At 30.9% G+C, this 19489-nt stretch overlaps 2 protein-coding genes across 6 annotated transcripts; one reads left to right on the top strand and one right to left on the bottom strand.

Moving 5' to 3' along the window:
- Window positions 1-1912: 1912 nt before the first annotated feature.
- On the bottom strand, window positions 1913-5694 carry LOC113861584 (WAT1-related protein At2g37460-like). 3 transcript variants are annotated; one of them, XM_027494503.1, is made up of 8 exons: window positions 5660-5694; window positions 4382-4546; window positions 4242-4304; window positions 4037-4153; window positions 3463-3703; window positions 3196-3357; window positions 2597-2748; window positions 1913-2497 (listed from the first exon to the last, which is right to left on the bottom strand). In XM_027494503.1, exons 1-8 carry the CDS (start codon window positions 5692-5694, stop codon window positions 2281-2283), a joined length of 1152 nt encoding a protein of 383 aa, XP_027350304.1. In that variant the 3' UTR covers window positions 1913-2280. The 3 variants fall into 3 exon arrangements, with proteins under 3 accessions (XP_027350304.1, XP_027350305.1, XP_027350303.1); XM_027494502.1 differs by lacking the exon at window positions 5660-5694 and having other exon boundaries at window positions 1976-2497; window positions 4382-4680; XM_027494504.1 differs by lacking the exons at window positions 4242-4304; window positions 5660-5694 and having other exon boundaries at window positions 4382-4681.
- A 10047-nt stretch (window positions 5695-15741) lies between these two features.
- On the top strand, window positions 15742-19485 carry LOC113861420 (soluble inorganic pyrophosphatase 4-like). Of its 3 annotated transcripts, XM_027494221.1 has the most exons (11): window positions 15793-15922; window positions 16064-16083; window positions 16609-16652; window positions 16953-17097; window positions 17199-17227; window positions 17661-17726; window positions 17803-17910; window positions 18334-18399; window positions 18489-18609; window positions 18750-18831; window positions 19069-19416. In XM_027494221.1, exons 3-11 carry the CDS (start codon window positions 16623-16625, stop codon window positions 19109-19111), a joined length of 690 nt encoding a protein of 229 aa, XP_027350022.1. In that variant the 5' UTR covers window positions 15793-15922; window positions 16064-16083; window positions 16609-16622; the 3' UTR covers window positions 19112-19416. The 3 variants fall into 3 exon arrangements, with proteins under 3 accessions (XP_027350024.1, XP_027350022.1, XP_027350023.1); XM_027494223.1 differs by lacking the exon at window positions 16064-16083 and having other exon boundaries at window positions 15742-15813; window positions 19069-19417; XM_027494222.1 differs by lacking the exon at window positions 16064-16083 and having other exon boundaries at window positions 15813-15922; window positions 19069-19485.
- The last annotated feature ends 4 nt before the right edge of the window (window positions 19486-19489 follow it).

Genomic DNA, 19489 nt, shown 5'->3' with positions numbered 1-19489 from the left:
TGGATGGAGTCCCTGTAAAGTATAAGTCCTGGTGATGAGAGGTAAATTTTTGTATTCATGAATTAATCTTGGACAGTAGCTTAACCTTAATCACTTGTGTGGTTGTTCCTATGCTTGCTAGAATGAACTTCGAGCACTACAAAAAATGTGTCCTATAGTGTCGATTCATCAATGGCAGTTTTAATAACTGCATCAAAAAATACAAAATTTAGTGGTAGTTTTATGTAACCTTGCAAAATTGCAGAATTTAGAGGACATTTTTGTGTAACTGCTATAAAAAAAATGTGAAATTTAGCATTATTTTGCAATAACATAATATAAGAAACACCACTCCACTCCCATCCATTCTCCATCACTCACTCAAAGCTACCCTTTTACTTCTACTTTATCCTCATTGAGTTCTACCGCCACTCTCTTCTCTACCATTGACACCATCACTATTATTGTCACTACTGTCAAAATGTCTTCTCTAACTGTGACAAATTGATAATCTTCTACTATCTTTTTCACTTTTTTTAAAAATAATTATCCTTCAATAACTTTACACTATAAATTATATAACATATATGTTGTGATGTTAAAAAATAAATGTAATGTGAATTTAAAAAGTAAAAGAAAAAGATGAATAGAAGATAAAGACTGAATAGAAGTGTGGAAGTAAACTTTAAAATCGTCATAAATTTAATTTTATTGTAGCCAATTTTAATGTTAGTTTGATAATTACTAAAATAAAATTTAAAGACAATTAAAATTATTGTTAATCTTAAAATTTAACGAGTTAGTAATTTTTTATTTTTTTTGCAGTGGAGGTGTCATGGAAGGTTCTGGGTATTTATGCAGCTGCGAGTCATGCAATTTTTCGAAAGGCAAGTTTGTTATCCTGATCGTGATTATAGAATTATTTTTTAGCTAAATTGCTGCTTCTGACTTATGTTACGTATCTCTTGCTTATTACTGCATGAGTGCTGGTTGCAAGACTAAACACCTGAATAATCACATTTATCAGTAATGAGAAAACTCCGCAGAGGGTAGTACAATAAATCATGAGTACTCACAGAATATGTTATTTAAAGTGATTCGGACAATAATTGGTTCACCTGCCAATAAAAAATCCTTCTAAATTTGAAAAGGTAATCCCGTTTAATTAATATTTTTTATTAGCTTTATATCTTTCTTGGGTTGATGCAAAATCCTTTTTTTTTCACTTAAAAGTGTCTTCCCTCGGAGTTCTGACACTCTCTTCTTTCTATCTCCTTTTCAGATTCCTTTTTCGTTGACACACTGGAACACCAGTGCATATATGGAAAATGCGATGTGAAGCATTTGTCACATGGGAGTATTGTGTAAGTTGAGTTGGAAAGATGGTTGTTTGGTGGTTGGACGTTGGAGTAAATCATTTGGATACACCTTTACTGACTAACTAACAACAACGTAGGTGATATGAATATTTCCTCAGTTGAGGTCAAGTCATCCTTGGCGATAATAGAGGGAACTTGCAAAACAAAATGTAACATACGTATCACTAATTGCATGTGCGATGGCGGTAAGTAATCAATAAATTTCATGGAAAATATTTGATTTTGATATTAAGTCTTCTGGTGTGTGTTCTCAGTTTTATGTGCGATGGAGTTCTTTGTACCCTTTGAAAGATAAAAGACCTTGGTCTATCTTCCATCTCTATTGTTTTTTGAGTGCTGTGTTCCCATTAGATAGGAAACGTTTTTCATCTAACCCTGTTTTTTAGTATTATCTTTGCCTGTTGAGCCATGGACACTGCACAATCCAGCAGCAGATATAAAGAGATATGGGAATAATGGGTAAGTGGGCCCCATTATACTATGTCTCTTTGACTCTCTAGGATGGTGCAGCAATAGAATCTTGAGGTGATGAACCTTTTACTATTTCTTTATGCTGAATTGAAAAGGAAATTCGTATTAATATTAGATGCACTTGCTAATTCGATGGTGTCATCTAAATTAATTGACGAATGACCGTTCGGACTATATCGCCAACCTCTGAAATTTCTAGCTATTGTGATTAATACTTGATATCATGCTCCATCAACATAATGTATATGATCGAAGTTGCACCGTCATCTTTTGCTGGGATTTTCTTGCCTTGTTGACATACCATAGTGTTATATTAAAAACGTCTTCTATTACATCATAATTGAAGGATCAAACTGCTAGGAACCTATCTAGTTTCTGTTGTTAGGAAACAGTGCATTGAAGGTGAAATATCCCTGATTACCGAAATTTATATTGAATTTAGTACGTCTCCTTATACTTGTTCATCTCGAGCTATGTTTCCCGCACCTAAGTTACTGAGACTGATGACCTCGTGATTAGAATGCTCCTCTATGCTGTTGCTCTCATCTACGGTTTGCTTGTCTGGCAATGTATGTTCTTTGGTAGTTGGACATGGTGACTCGTAGTCATTGCTTTTGCCCCACACCACAAGATACAGCCCTAAAATAATTACAATAGCTCCGATGACCCTGTAAAATTCATAGATTTCTTTAGTTTCATTTTTTAATGTTTTCATATAGTTTTATGGCCATCTGTTTTGTTGGTTTGCACTCGATTTTTCCAATTACCTCCCAAGGGAAATTTGTTCAGCCAGAAAGAAGGAGCCCATGATAGCCACAATGACCATGCAGAGGGGATTAAAAGTTGTTACAAAGACGGGGCCTCTAGTTTTCATCACTGCTCCTTGGATGTAATAAGCCATTCCTGAGCAAACTATGCCCTGCATGACAATATTTTGTAAATTTATTATAGAAGAAAAAATAGTTATTTTATTTCTTCTAACAGCATAACTAGTTTATTTACAAATCTCTTTGTTGTTATTTAAAGTATATCTAAAATTGACACTTCGGATAGGATGGTCCCAATATGGTGGCATTTATAAATTCTCTTTTAAAATTAATCACATCGTGTCAAGGGTTAATGTATGATTTATGAATGGCAATGCTGATATGGTGAACCGTCTATAGTGACCAATTACGTCAATTCATCCTCTTTGTTATAATATCTTGTTCAATGCCTTTGAAACTTAGACTAGGCTTTGGATGTCTGTGTGGTATTAGTACGACTTTTTAGGATTTTCTTCTTAAACTCAGTGGTAGATGTGCGTTTTTTCTTAAGTCTGGTCAAGTGGTGGTGGTTGTGTTCACCATAAAAGTAAATAACCTACACTGTAGACAGCAGCAAGCAGTTTTGTATCCCATTTCAGAGACCAAACCGAAAGGTTTCTCCTTTCCATAATCAGGGCCACTATGCCACCTTCAACAGTTCCAAATAGGCATATCCATGCTGTAAGAGAGAGCTCAGCAGGGTAGGCTTCAATGGTAAGAGCCTAGAGAAAGAGATTAGACTGTATTAGTGATCCCATGAACTTAGAAAGACAAAAAAATGTTATTGGGATCTATTATTTTATCAATAGCGATAGATAATAGCTCACTTGGAGAATCATGAAACATGCACAACTAAAGCAGCCAATTGTAATCATCACTGATCCCTTTATCGCATGTTGGAGATTTACCCCACCATGTTGCGGGTTGTGGGGATTGCTTCCGTGTATTCCAAAAAGATTAAGTACTGGGCCTTTTATTAGTGTCATGACCATGGCACCTGCAACAGTGGCTAAAGTGCCGACCACCTTTGCTTGACTGCGTCTACTTTTTATTTTTATCTTCTCAAGCCTGGGATTGTCACTTAAATTTTAGATAAATTTCTTAAAAATGGCATAAGGAACTCTTTTACGGGTTCAATCCAAAATAAGAGATTAACACTTCATGTAATATGTTTTTGGGTTTGACAAAAAAATATTTTAGTGGACCCGAATGCATCCGGTTACAGTCATTAAAGAATCTGAATATTTCAGCATCAATTGGGTAGTTAAATATTTTTCTAGCAAAGTAAGCAAATATATTAGAAAATATATATCGTTAAGTTCACTTAAGTTGTGTGCACGTATTTAATACCAAAATCTGCAATATTCTTTTATCGCAGGGAGTGAAAACTGAAAACATTACCTAAGAATGAAAGCCATGACAAAGGTAATGGCAGGAAGGACATTGTACATGGAAACGGCAAAGGTTGCTGTGGTGTACTTCATTCCCAAAAAATATAAATTCTGGTCAATAACCGGCCTGCCATTAAGAAAAACAATATCAGAAGTGAGTGTACTATTATGTATTCCATGGTTAGGAGAATGTGTCTAGGCATGCAGGAACTTACTCTAGAAAGCTGAGGGCAACTATCTTCATGAAGATTGAAAATGTCATCTTGGGCCTTACTTTCCTGTTAAAATAATATAGCACTACTTAAATATCATGTTCACGCACAATCACACACACAGGGGAGAGAGAGAAATGTACTTCTCCAAGATCAATGCAAAAGGAGCCATGACAACGAAGGCAAAAACATGACGGTACACGACAAGTACATAGTTGCTCATTCCCTTGTTCAGTGCAGCCTTAGATAGAATATCCATACCAGCATATCCAAACTGTAAGAACACAACACCTATGAATGGCTTCATTCTGTTGAACAGTTTTTGTTTATCGCTGTCCATCTTGTTTCAGCTCGAAACTAACCTATTTCTTGAGCCACAAGAAAGAAATAGCACACCGGTGCACCACTGAAGGCTCGTGTTTATATAGAACGCTGTGGTATATAATTGATTAGTGCTTAAAAAATTAGTATACATTAATACATTATACGTACATAATATAATATATATAGGAGCTCTATTATTTTACGTAACCAAGTGGGGAGTCACAGTAATCAACGTACTTCATCCTTACAATTCTTTAAAATGTCGGTGTCTGCTTTCAATTATTTCTATCTTTTGCGTAGTTGGAGGGTTACTCATCATGGAATAGCTTTTATAATATCATTCACTGTTTTGTATTATTTCTTGTGTCATTTAACTTGATTTTGCGAAATATTGGTGAAAAGTAAATTATTCGGTATCTTTAAAAAACTTTTACACTGTACAAAACAAATTTTCAACTCACAATACTTAGATACATATTTAAATAATAATTTTATTTAATAATAAATTATATATAATAATATATATTTTCTATAACTTGTTACATATTTTCTTTTTGTTAGTATAATTTTTAAATATGATACCCACCACAACACAACTTAGTAAATATTTTTTGTAGACAATATTTCTCCGTACTTTATTATAGGAGGAGGAAAAGCAATGGTCTTACAAATGACTTGTTTATTTATTTTTAAAGTATAATTAGAATTCATGAGTTAGCTTATCTGACCATGTGATAGCACCAATTGGACGTAAAATTCCTATATTGGACTAACAAATATCTTTTTTATTTGTATATTTCTGTAAATTTTAGGTATACTAATTTGTTTTTTTCTTGGGGGAGTGAATGGAAGAGGATGAAATATTCTAAAAGATCTGGATAAAAAGGGTTGTGAATTATTCAGCTGCATTATTGAATATAGTCCAATGAGCCAATAGTCGAGGGTGACACATGAAGGATGATTAACACAAGCATAATAATCATATCCTCCGTTATTAGTATTGCTTTCCACTGTAATGTGTTAAAAGTTTGGTCTAAGGTCAAGAATTCAAAGTGTGGTAAGCACTCAGGTCCACTTCGTAGCTGGTGGCATTAAGCCTTTTTAAGCAAGGTTGTTTCTTTGTGCTTTTCATACGTACAGCCACTAGCCTGACTATTTGGATACTCCACCCCCCTTCTGTTCTCCGGTACCCACTTTAATTACAAGTGGGTCTGTGCCCCCACTTTTGTGTAAAAACAAACACTATTTGTTCGTGTTTATTAAAGAGATTTAAAATAGAACATCAGAATGGTTTTATTTAAATTCAAAACTACAAATAAATAAATAAATTCAGAACTCCAAATTATACTATACATAAAGAAAGGATAAGTTAAGGGGGAAATGAGGAGAAATAAGAAGCTATTTGTATCATGCATGATAAAATGGTGTGGTGTTGAGCTCAAAGGCGTCCCTAGGATTAGCGGAATAGGAGACAGACCTTTCAGTAGAAGATGATGAGGCACTGAGAATCAAGCTAATGAAGCAAAGGGCTTTCCTATACCATAAAGATATTTAGAATAGAATGATTTTCATTCATTCTTCAAGTGTATACGTAAGTGATGATGGTTATATACAACATACATTTAAACATGATAATAAATACATATAAACTTAAAACTCAAAACTATCCTATGCATTAGAAAAGGATAAGAAGGAGGTCAGGACTCCAAGGCCACCAATTTCAAGCGCTAGTTGGTGCTCTGATATGTCAGTCAATGAAATCTCTGTGAAGCAGAGGATGAAGAGGCTACGAGTATCTAAAGCTAACAAACAAAAGGGATTTCCAATACCATAAAGATATTTAAAATAGACACAGGTTGAGATATAGACACCAACCCTTCGACACAGTTAATGTGAAATATATAGGACATCAAGACACCACTATACACACACATAATCAAATCAAATTAATATAAGCTTCATAGCAAAAAGTTTTAAATGTTAACTTGTATTTTCTTATTTGTTTTACCTTCTTATGACAATAGGCTTTTTAATATTTTATTTTACATTTCAGTCTTTAAACATTTAAATATAGTAAATTTTTATTATAAAAAAGTATTACACTAAATATATTAAGATATAAATAGTGTTTTATTTTTAATAAAAATTTACTAATATTTAAACTCAAGCTTAAAAATTAAAATTAATATTTTTTTTATAATACTAGTATTATAGAATTTTTATCTTATTAATTTATCGATTAAAATGTCTGAGTGTGTTGGCTAAAATGTTTGAGCTAATAAAAAATAATGTTTTAAGTGAACATCTCCTAAAGAAGAGTGTCCAATAAATGTTAAACAAATGTAGAACGACAGTTGATGTCGGATAAGTATCTGATATTTCGACACTCAAACAATATTGTTGTTAGACACAAATTCAATGCTCCGACATTTGAAATAAGAAGAGTGTCAGAGTGTCATATATTTTCATTCGCGAAGTATACACATAGGTTATGATATTTATATACAACATTTTAAACATTATAATAAATACAAATAAATTCAGATCTGAAAAATATGCAGAGGATAATAAAGAGGTCAGCACTTCAATGCACCACCAATTTCAGACATTTATTGGATCTCTGACATCCTAGACAATGGAGTCTTACTCAATGCGCGGGTCCACTTTCACATTTGTTCCCTGCATGGCATAAAAGATAAGTGATTGAGTAAATTTTATTTTAATATTTTTAATATAAAATGAAATTAAATAAAACTAAAATAATATTTTTATAAATTAAATTTTAAATAATCAGAGTTTATAATTTCAATATTAAAATAGAAGTTTACTCAATACTGATTAAAGTGAGAAGGAGAATCAAATTAAAAAGAAATAGAATTTTATTAAAATGAGAAATATTTATTGTATTTTTATAGTTTTAATATAATAATTATTTTTTTATAAAAATTTTTATTTGTAGATACTTAAACTCAATTCTTAGAATTGAGGTTAATAAAATTTTTAAAAAAAATTAAGGTTAGCAAAATACAAAAGAAATATACTAATAAATCTTAAAGCTACAGCTACTTTGAAGGCATATTTATCTTTAGTCCTTTTCGATTAGAATTTTGATTTTATGATGTCTTTTCTAATGATTTTAATGAACAAAACAGAAACGATTGCAATCAACCGATAGTATTAATACGGGCAAGAGAAAAACAGCATTAATTAGCAACGAATCTTACTTGTTTTAAATTCAAATAAAGGAGAAAAGAAAAAAGAAAAGTAAGAAGTATGCTTGATTTTGCTTTGCATATCAAACGTGATGAAACATCTTTGCGACTGAAAGCACGAACTGCTTTGCTATTTAACCACTCCACAACCAGGCTTCTGCATGTACTGTCTCTCTATCTCTCTCTCTCTCTCTCGCATCAGTTACCTCTAAGATTACTATTCTCATGAACTGATACAATTTTTTCCTTTGGGTTTTAGTGATAATTTCTACCTCAAATCTGGGAAAACTTGAGGTGATTAATATGACTTCTATTCGTACAATCTAAGTTCAAGACGCAACTTTATCACTTTATCCTATTAAGGTAAATTACGTTGACGAACAAAAGTTTTCATGGTCCATATTAAGTAATTGATGATCTGGTGTAAATGTGGGCTTTAAATCAAAATTTTGGCATGCTAACTATAATTTGAGTTGAAATAGTTTTAAGTGTAACTCCAACATCTTTTTATTAATAAAATAACAAAAATATTAAATATTTTTATATTCTCCAAACTTAAATATATCTGCTTATTTATCAAGTATTAATTATAAGATCTTATATTATACTTTTAGTCTACAATAATTCAATAAACTGAAATAGTAGTCTATATTCAAACTTTTTTCACATTTCAATATAAAATTTAATTAAAATGTAATGACAATGTGGCAATATTTTACGCCATTATTGAATCACAAATTATCTTATAAATAAGAATATTTATTTATAAAGTATGAATCACAAATCGCCTTATAAATATTTTATACATATTTATTTATTAATTTATATAATTAAATAATATGTCACATATTCATTATAATTTTGTTAATTACTAGATAAGGTTTTAGGTAATAATTTTATTTAAATTAAAAATAAATATCAATAATTAAAATTAAAAAATCAATTGAAAACAAACTTAAAGCAAAAAAAACATGTTTCTTTGTTCATATTTTGATGTCTTAGCATTTAATAACATGGAAGTCCACTCATAATTGGATAATTTTTTTACATGAGATCTGAAAATACTGAAACTAATATAGAATTATTTAAAAAATAATAAAAGTATGAGAACTAAAATTGTTATTAACAACTTTTAGATAAAATTAATTAAATTTAAAATATTATTAATGATTTTTTAGTTCATAAAATTAACTAATTTTGTTTAACTAGATTTATATAAAAATCATCAATAAAGATTTCTGAATTCTTATATTTTTATAATTTTAAAATTTTATATTTCTATGTATAATATTTTTAAATATTGTATAAAAAAAATATAATAATTTCTCCCATTTTTGTTGTTGTCTGGTTGACTTTTCCCTCCCTTGCTAGCTTGAGGCACATGCTGTAAAACATACTGGAAAACGTAATGAAAGAGTATTATGATTATAAAAAAAAATAAAAATTTATTTTCATAAAAATTTAATTTGAAGATAAATAATTAAAAGTTATAAACCCTAAACCCTAAACCCTATTTATTATACTTTTTATTTTAAAATATAAAAGTATAATAAATAGTATATTTTTAATTAAATATTATTATTTATATGTATTTAAATTCAGCCTAATAACTTGTATCAATAAAATGGTTAAAATATGTTTTAAAATTTTAATTTTTTTTATTATTTGATTTCAAAACAAAACTGAAAAACTTTTATAATAATGATAAGTATTTATTGTTACATAAAAAAATACATCAAACTGATTGAGCTTCTTGAAATATTAACAAAGAAATAATAGAATTTATTAAAAAGAGTATTTTGGCAAATAATAAATAATAAACAAGTGTTTAATAATACTTTACAAGAAAATGTAAAATAAATTAAATTGTGATCCATTCTAATTTTTAAGAGAAAATTATATTATTTTAAAATAAAATAACAAGAAAATGTAATATGTGTATTTTAAGGAAGAGAAACATAATTTATCCAAAAAAAAAAAAAAAACACAAAATTTGAACAAGATAATTATGTGAATTCAGCGTATAGAAGACTCAATAATTTAAAGTTCATTATAGCCTAAAATTAAAAGTCCGTGCTCCTGTAAACAAACCAGCATGGTTAAGACGACTCTAAGTATACATTAACAGTATTGCAGCTGACACTTGCCTGTATAGCGAAGAGGGTGAGAATATTGATGAAATTGGTTACTTGGAGCTGTCAATATTAATGTTGTGTGGTTTATGACTTGATGAAACCACTTTAAAGTTAGTAATTTCAGCAAAGGGCTTCTAATTATTTTGTGAAACCACTCACAAGCACAACTATAGTGTGAAGAGAGATTGACATTTGCGAGGAATACAATCCTCTTGTTCATAGGAATGCACTGCCATTAGCAATGGTTTTCTCTAAGTGGTTTAAATGAACTACTGCCATTAACATTCTAATTTCTCTAACCTTTGTTCATTTAGGTTTTATTCTTTTTACCCTTTTTACTTTTGTATCTCTTACTCTTTTTTTAATAAATATTTTGTTAACTTATATAATATTGTATAAAATATAAATTTATATATAATAATTATTTATTAAAAATATAAATTATAATATGTATTTTTTTATACGTGTAATATTTACAAGTTAAAAAGTACAAAAAAAAATTAAAACTTTTTAGCTTTAATGCATGTGGAATAATCCCAAGTTGTCGGTTGATGGGAACGGACATTAATTTGCACACATGAGGTGTAGTGATTCCGGTTCATTGTGGCCAACAAATAGTCAAATAATATCAAAGATTCGAAGTACCGATATAGAAATTTGTCCGTCACTGAAAATAATATCATTCATCTCACAATCCTATATCCTTATCCTCACCAAAATTCTACTATCTTGAGTGTTAGAATGTTCTCTGCAAAAACATCACCCATTTGGAGTAATCGGAATACCACCAACAATCATCACCATCACTTCTAATTATAACTATTTTTATATCTTTTAAAATAATCATTATATATAATGGTGCAGTTACTAAAAAAATCGTATAAAAAGCTGTATCAAAACTCAATCAGCATATTTCACAATTGCCCTGTTGACCATATTAGTTGCACCTTGTGACTCAAGAAGTTATAAATTCAAATAAATTGTACTATGTTCATAAAAATACTGAAGTGGATCCCTCCTACCCTACTTTGTCTTCACATTTTAACTTACTTTTACAAAACAATGCTAAACCACTTGCTCTCGTCCGGGCCCCTGCCGAGAAAGTGGGGAACACGTAAGAGTATTATTATCTTTGTAATACAAATTGTTAAATGATTTGCGGTCCAATTCAAGTAATTCACCAAGTCCATACACACACCTTAAAGATTGTAAAGTATATCTTACTAATAAATATTTTAAAATATTAGTTTAAAAATTAATAAATAAATTTTTAGAAAAGTTCATTGGAATATTAAATATTATAATTTGTAGACAAATTTATTTGTCTTTATTCTCAACAAGTAATTTTGGGGTATTGACTAACATTCTTCAAAATAAAATTGCATAAATGGAGGAATGATCGAGTTTTAGTGCTCGTGACAACAACATAAAAGAAGTGGATGCAGTTTTGAAACTGAAACCTCCTTATTCTTCACGAAACTCTATCAGCCGTCCACTATTTTATAAGAAAGAAAGGGAAACAGTTTCTAAGCTCATTTCATGACATTATATTGAGTAGTTACTAATATTATAATCCAGGTGAATTTTCATTAAAAAAATTAAGAATCGCATCTTTATTTTTTCTGGGCTGATTGTCATTCTTTTTCTAAGATTGAGTAGTTGCGCATTGCCTTGCTTTTAAATTTTCTTTTGTTTTGCCACGTTATATATTCTGCTTTTCTTTCTTTTTCTTTTTTTTTTTCAAACGAGAAGTAAGGTTTAAATCATTCTCTATAGGGTGTTGTTACCTTTACTGTTTGCACATCCCTTTCCTAACTGCCAACGTTAATAAGACTAATCATTGAAGCGCAGGTTTGCTTGATCAAGTGATGGAGCCTAATGACAATACTTAACAAATAACTTATATTATGTAAATAAGTTAAATTTAAATCTTAAATTAAAAAACCAGGTTAAACTTTAGCTTTAAAAAAAACCTAATCCAATCCAATCTATTCCACCTAATTATAAAACTCTGCAAATTGCAAACCCCTCCCCCCCTCCTCTACCCCACAGCCAAAAAAAAGACAGATAGAATCTATTTGTCTTTTATTTTTCCTTGACGATTTTCTACGTCGGTAATTTGGTGTAGCTTACTTCTTTTTCTATATTTTCCCTTCTTTTGTTTTTTCCAAGTCCTGAACTGTTGAATGAAATATTGACCTGATTTCAACGTCAGCTGATACCATACGGATATCTCATGGGTGATGATTTGCGTTGTGATTGGCTCAAAATGTGTGAAGCGAAACGATTATGTGCCATTCAGGTCCCATCGCATCCAAATCAACCGATAAAAGTGTATTCATTCGATTGCGATTTGATGGCCGTTACGCGGTTTATCCAATACTTTTTTGTCCATGTTTTAAAACCCTTTGATAACAGTCCATTTTGTGGTGGGTTGTCTTTTGCGCATATCATTGTCTTGATTCGGATATGATTTAAAGGTTGTGCGCGATCAGTATTAATTCAAAGTGTCTCCTATTTCCTCCTTCTCTTGCGTTGCACCTCACTTTGTGAAACTAATCAGTGTATTTATAATGCCTGTATCTGATGGCTTAACTTCTGTACCGTTTAGTTAACAATTGGTGAAAGAGAAAGCTATTGATATTGATATTGCTATTGCATATCAACTATCAAGATGATGAGACTGAAAGAATATGAAAAGAAAGAACGTGTTCAGCAACAATTGTGTAAAGAAAAGTTGATGCTTAAAGCTACAATAGGATGGTGCTCGTGGAAGTCGACTCATTGCTGCCCCGACTCAGGTTAAACTTTTAGATTTTTTTTTTTTTATAAATTAAAACAATTAAGGTTTAAAATTTTTCTCATTTTTTTTAATTTGAGGAAATAAATTATTTATACGTTAAATAATATATATAAAAAATTTTATTGTAAATTTTATTTTAAAATTAAAATTACAGATATAAATTATTTTATTTTAAAGTAATTTGATATTAACGTTATAAAATCAATCTTATTTTAAATAAAATATGTAAACACTTATCTAAATATACATTAACATTTGTCTTTATGAACATGGTTTCGTTTGCTACGGAATCAACTTAATGAAAGTCATTACTGAGGTACGCTTATGCTCTTCGGTTCAACGAATAAGAAGCTTCGAAGAGATTCTCGTCCTTCTCTACAATGAAAAATATAAAGTTCTTTCTTTCCCTCCAAATTTTTAATCCAGATTATACCCTTTTTTTTCTCCCTCGCAGGGAGTGAAAGCACAAAAGGACAAAAAGAAAATAAAGGAAGAATAAATAGGTTAGGTATGGATTTGAGGTGCCAGCTAGCCAACAAATGAAGGGCTTTAGATTCAGGTAAAATGTAAGACGGAAGCGTGAACCTTTCTTCCTCGTTTGGGCATAGATTGCCAGAAATGCTAAAAGGTAGCGACCCATCTTCAGCTAGGTACTGACTAAACATTGGTAACTGGCCCGATTTAGATCTCTTAAAATAGTTAAAGATTCAAAGCAATTTTACTCTTTTAATAACGATGATAGCTCGCAGGATACATGTACGATAGATAAGGTTCGAATCTTGTCTTAAGCAAATTCTCACATCCTCTCTCCCAATCCATGATTTATAATAAATACCTCGTTATTTATTTTTGCTTAACCATTATCTTTAGAACAACATATAATAGAACTATAAAGAAAAAAAAAACATAAAGAGGGGTTAATTTAAATATTTTTTAATAAAAATCGTTTGTAAACTTAAGATAAAATCCCGGATAAAAAAAGGAGTAGGGGCGGTATAGCCTTCCTAATAAGTTATTACACACAGAGGGTTCTTTCAACCCCTTCTCGATAGTCGTCAGTCTACCATTTGAGCTTGTTTCCTCGCCGTCACATTATGCGATGTGCATTTGTCCACCGCGCCTGCCAATAATGGGCCTTCGGCCAGGTGAGTGTTGTATTGGGCCTTTGGCCCTTCTTATTCTCGAAACACAAAAGCACCACGCTTTCTCAATGTACAAAACACCGTACTACTATCGAACCAAAATAAAACACAACAGTATTGGGAATAGAATTTAATGTTTCAAAGCCTGGGATGCTCAAATCATATTAATATAAATATAAAGTATATTTACTTTTAGACCATTGAACTACATCGATGTCAAATACGTTTTTTAAATTATTTAATAACTTTATATTAAATAATTTAATTTTAAAATAAAATGTAAAATTAAAATTTTCAATCATATAAATTATGAATATAAGTTTTTTTATCACATCAAAGTTATGTGATATTTTTAGTTAGACCACAAGTATCTTTTATTAAAAATAATTATTTTTTAGTTAGATAAGATTATTGTGGATGAAAAAATTATCCGATATATTATTTATATACAATATATATATTTTAAAAATACATTTTATTTACATTCTTATACATATTCAATTAATTATAATAATAAAACTAATATATTGTAATTCAACAATTGTATAAACAAAAATTACATTTTATATAAATTAGTAACTATATAAAAATTAGTATTGGTGTAATTTATATAATATGTGATTATAAAATCATTAAGTTTGGATATATTATAAAGAGCAAAAGTTACAACAAGTAGATGGTATATTGGGCTTTGGCCCCTTTTATTAATAATATGCCTTACCTCCTTATTGGATATAATTGATTATTTTTTCAGTAAATACATAAAAACAATACTAATAAATGTAATATTTAATTGTTTTTAAGTATAAGATATATTTTAGCATGAATTTAATAATTAATTGTTTGACATTTTAACTTTTTTTTTTTTCTCTTTAAAGACTTGAAGATATGAACTATGCATTTATAAATTTGTTTTCCCACGACCACTACTATCTATAAATTAAACCAGATATTTAACTAATTCAAATTGAGTCAAGTGTACTTATTGAGAACAAATAAGAGGAAAAATTTATTATAAAATAAGTTAGATGTTATAGGACTTATATCTGTATTCATAACGCTCTGCAAATTTACTCTAATTTAGACTGTATTATATTGATGAGTAAAGGTATTATATATGATATAAATTTTTTGTACAGGTACCCAATTAACCTGAATATAATTATCATCTCTAGTATTATGCAATGTTAAGAAGTATAATAAAATTTCATATCTATTATTTTCTTTTTCAGTTTAAACATCTTATAGATTTATTTAATATAAATTAGACATACCAAAAAGTGAAAATAACAGAATATGATTTGGTAATAAGTATATCAGTTTTGGTGCAAGGAGAGACCGAAGTCAGATAATATATATATTTAGAATAGTTATATTACGAGGATTTTCAACAAACTTTTTGGAAGTTTCATTTTTATTAAATGAATCAAATCAAATAATAATCCTATTTACGCGTGTTTTATTAAAATCTAAATCTCCACCAAACATGGTGGAAAGAACTAATTTTTGGTGAGTTTACAGAATAGGAAGACTAGACAACCGAGAATGTTTGCAAGTTGCAACCCCTGATCCTCACCATGTCGAATAATATCCTTTTCTCTCTGGACCTAACATAAAACGAATATCCTTTAAATTTTTGGCACCAAACCTAACGGTATCTCAGTTGAGCACGACCGTTAGAAACGCCGTCACTATCAACGACGGGTCCGTGGCCTATTCATGTACACCCAATCAGCAGAGGACGCGTAAAAACCGGAAAACGGATAAATCCTGCCACCGTCATTCCCGTTTTCTATTTTTATTGAAAATTGCTAAGACGCTTTTTATAATAAGAATACAAAAACTGATTAAATATAAATAGTTTATAAAGGTGAATCAGGGACATATATCAAATATAAGGAATTAATAATATACAATTTAATTTCCCTTTTTCTTCGGCAACCCAAACAGGGAAGCAAGGTAAGAATTTTCTTTGAAATTACTTTTTCTTATTCCTTTCCACTCTTATTTCTGTTCTTTCTTCTTTCTTCTTTCTCTACACGGCAGAATAGCAAGCAGAGCCCTCAAGGTTCATCTCCCCCTCTTCTCTTTTCCTATATGTTTTGCACTGTACACACACACACACCCTAACATTAACTACTCTCACACACTTTATTTGTCTTCTCGAGATCTGTGCTTAAACCTTCACTTGCTTTGCCTCCTTCTGCAGAATAGCTTTATACTGTGCCGGTTAGTTTCTATTTTTGCTGCTTTCACTCCTACTCGTACGTCGCCGTTTCGCTAGTGTTTTCAAACTGTCTACGTTGCGTTTGTTTAGGTTTTGTTCATCAGCCCGATCACTTCCTTTCTTGTTCGCTTTTAGCGTTTGCGACGTTACCGAAACTATTTGCAGGCATACTCATGCTAACGTTTCTGTTCATGCTCTTAATGTAATTTTCTAAATTATCTTTTGAATCTAAAGCGTGGACCACTGATCAGTAGATATCTTTGCGAAGCACGTTTGTTCCCATCATTTGAGGTGCCGTGTGATGGTTCAGCAAAACTCCGTTCAGATTGCTTAGATCTATAGCCATTTTCGGTTTTTTTCGGTTCTGCTTTTGACGTTTTGGAAACGGAAAAGGAAAATATCTCGTGGATTTTTTTAAAATCTTTTTTTAAGAGACCTTTGTTTATATATTCATTTTGTATATGACAGTATATAAGAAGTGTGGTTTGATTCTCTTTGGAGCTGATGTATTTTCCTTACTGTATCAGAAGGACTAGACGTGATGGTTGAAATCGTGACGGATACCGAAACTGTAAGTTGTAGCTCGTAATAACTGCAACCATATCATATTTGTGATTTTGCTCGGATAGCACATGTCAAATGGTGTGATTATATTTTCATTTCATGATGTCACTATAAAATTAGTTTTTTGGATCACGTGTTATTGGTAATCACAGAAAGGTTAAATTGGATTTGGAAGCATATTTATAATATTTTGTGTGTGTGTGTGTGTGTATATACACACACTATATATATTTGAGATTGAGAAATTAAGTTTTCATGTAGTGGATGATATCTGAAAAAGCTATTGTATTATTGATGACTCTTTCAGGCTGCAGATGTGGTTCCACACAATGAGACTCCGAACAATGTTCCTGTCTCTCATTATTCCTCACATCCCCCTCTTAATGAGAGGATTATTTCATCCATGACCAGGAGATCTGTTGCTGCACACCCGTGGCATGACCTTGAGATAGGTAAGCATTAAGCAATATCTTCAATTGCAATGAGTTATGATTATTCTTTTCTTTTCTTTAATTGGTTTGCCAAGCTAACTCTGTTTTCTTCCACAATGCAGGGCCTGGTGCTCCAATGATCTTTAATTGTGTAAGCATGCCTGAACAGTAAACATTACAATGTAGGACCCATGTAGTTTGCATATGCTTGAATAATAAAATTTCTTTAGAACCTAAGGTTATAACGGTTAAAACCAAGGAACTTATTGGATAACCTATAATTTCTGAAGAATTTATTTGGATCAAGTAAATACCCTCTGTTCTGTTTTCTTTTGTTCTTTTTTGTTTCTTCATTTCCCTTTAAATGCTATTGAAGTAGTAGTTACAAACTTTGTTGTCAAACCCATAGCTAATGAAAAACAGTTTTTTCCCCTCAAGTTTTGATGCTTCTCTGGTAGTGGTAACATAAATTTGTAAGTTAAGTTGTATTATTATTATATTTCCAAAGGACCCAAAACAAAAATGATTGTGTCCTAACATTACATTTGAAAAATTTTGTAATCCAACTTGGCTGAGTATTGCAGGTGGTAGAGATTGGGAAAGGGAGCAAAGTGAAATATGAACTGGACAAAAAATCGGGGCTTATTAAGGTTGTAATAGTTGTGAGTTATTTTCACTTCTATGGATAGTTTGTGTGACAAGTTGCTAAACACTATCTATTCACAGATTGATCGAGTGCTTTATTCATCAGTTGTGTATCCCCACAATTATGGATTTATCCCACGTACTATTTGTGAAGACAGTGATCCCATGGATGTCTTGGTTATTATGCAGGTATTTGTGCATCCGTTCATATTATCAAATTTTCCATGTAAATCAGTGTACATCATGTATTTCCTCTTGGCAGCATTTAAACTTTCCTTAAGATATTCTCTTTTAAATTCCTACATTTGTCTGCATCCTATTTTTCTTATGAAGTAATCTTTATGTGTTGTTCAATTTATTTTAAGCACTGGACCTTACCTTTATTGCTATGCTATGCACTGGTGATCTAAATTTTAACGGACTCAAGTTGATATCAATATGTAAATATAAGGAATTTCACAATTTCAACTGATGAATGAATAGTCTCTTCTATTCTAAAAATGCTTGGTGATCATCTTATAATTATGGATCTTCTCATAATACTATTAAATTTGTCTTAATTTATGTCATGCATGTTTTGTAAGATGAAAAACGTTGCTCATATTTGGACAGGAGCCAGTTCTTCCAGGTTGCTTTCTTCGGGCCAAAGCAATTGGTCTCATGCCTATGATTGATCAGGTATATTAGACATTACCATTTCCTACATGGCCTGAACTCCACTTTTGATTATTCAATATTGAGCAACCATGAATTGCGATGAAATACAGGGTGAGAAAGATGATAAAATAATCGCTGTCTGCGCTGATGATCCTGAGTATCGACATTACACTGATATCAAGGAGCTTCCTCCACATCGTTTAGCTGAAATTCGTCGTTTTTTTGAAGACTGTATCCTTCCTAAAATTATATTTCTAATGTTCGGTTCACGATTTTATACTTGTCACCATCTATAGGCATGATGAAACACACTGGTTCTTTTTGTGCAGCATATTATATATAGATTTTTTTTTCCTTCACAAAGGATTTAGACAAGAAGAATGAAAACAAGGAGGTTGCAGTAAATGACTTTTTGCCTGCCTCAGCTGCTTTTGAAGCGATTAAGAGATCCATGTAAGCGACAGTCGTATGACTCTCAAGTACTTTACTATTTGTACAGATATTAGAGTTTTAATTTTTGTGTAATACTTTTTGTTACTTTCTTTCTCACTTTTTGTGTAATAAACAGTATTACACTGTTTATTACCGTTTTTTTTTTTTTTACTTCTCTCACTTTTCTTTCTCTCTCTAAATATATACACTGCATGAGTGCGTACTAACAATTTTCCTCATATGTCTTCTATTGAGAAGGAGCTTGTATGCGGACTACATAGTGGAAAGCCTGAGGCGTTAGCCGTTGATACTTGGCACGGATTTGGTTTGGTCGTCTTACTGGCGCACCGATTGGAAGACATTTTACTTGAAAGGCTGCATCGTCGTCATTATGTAGTGCAAAAAAAAAAAAAAGCTTTGAAATTTAGTCGCATGTGCATACCTCTTGAGCACATGCATATATTACACGTGTTTAATTTGAACTGTTTCTACCTCTGCATAGTTTACGTTCTCGCCTTACTTTCTAATACTAGAACAACTGGTTTCAAGGTGTGTTGCTTTTTATGGGCTTTGTTGGGATGTTACGAAAATATAAGTGAATACAAATTACAAGAATATAGAAACAAACATAATAGCTCATAATTATTAAATTTTGCATGAGTTTCTTTATTATTTTTAA

This window comes from Abrus precatorius, unplaced genomic scaffold, assembly GCF_003935025.1.
Source record: "Abrus precatorius isolate BTA unplaced genomic scaffold, Abrus_2018 Scaffold3, whole genome shotgun sequence".
In the NCBI taxonomy this organism is placed as follows: domain Eukaryota; kingdom Viridiplantae; phylum Streptophyta; class Magnoliopsida; order Fabales; family Fabaceae; genus Abrus; species Abrus precatorius.
Note: the sequence above shows the minus strand (reverse complement) of the source record. Positions and strands in the feature narration are given on the sequence as shown.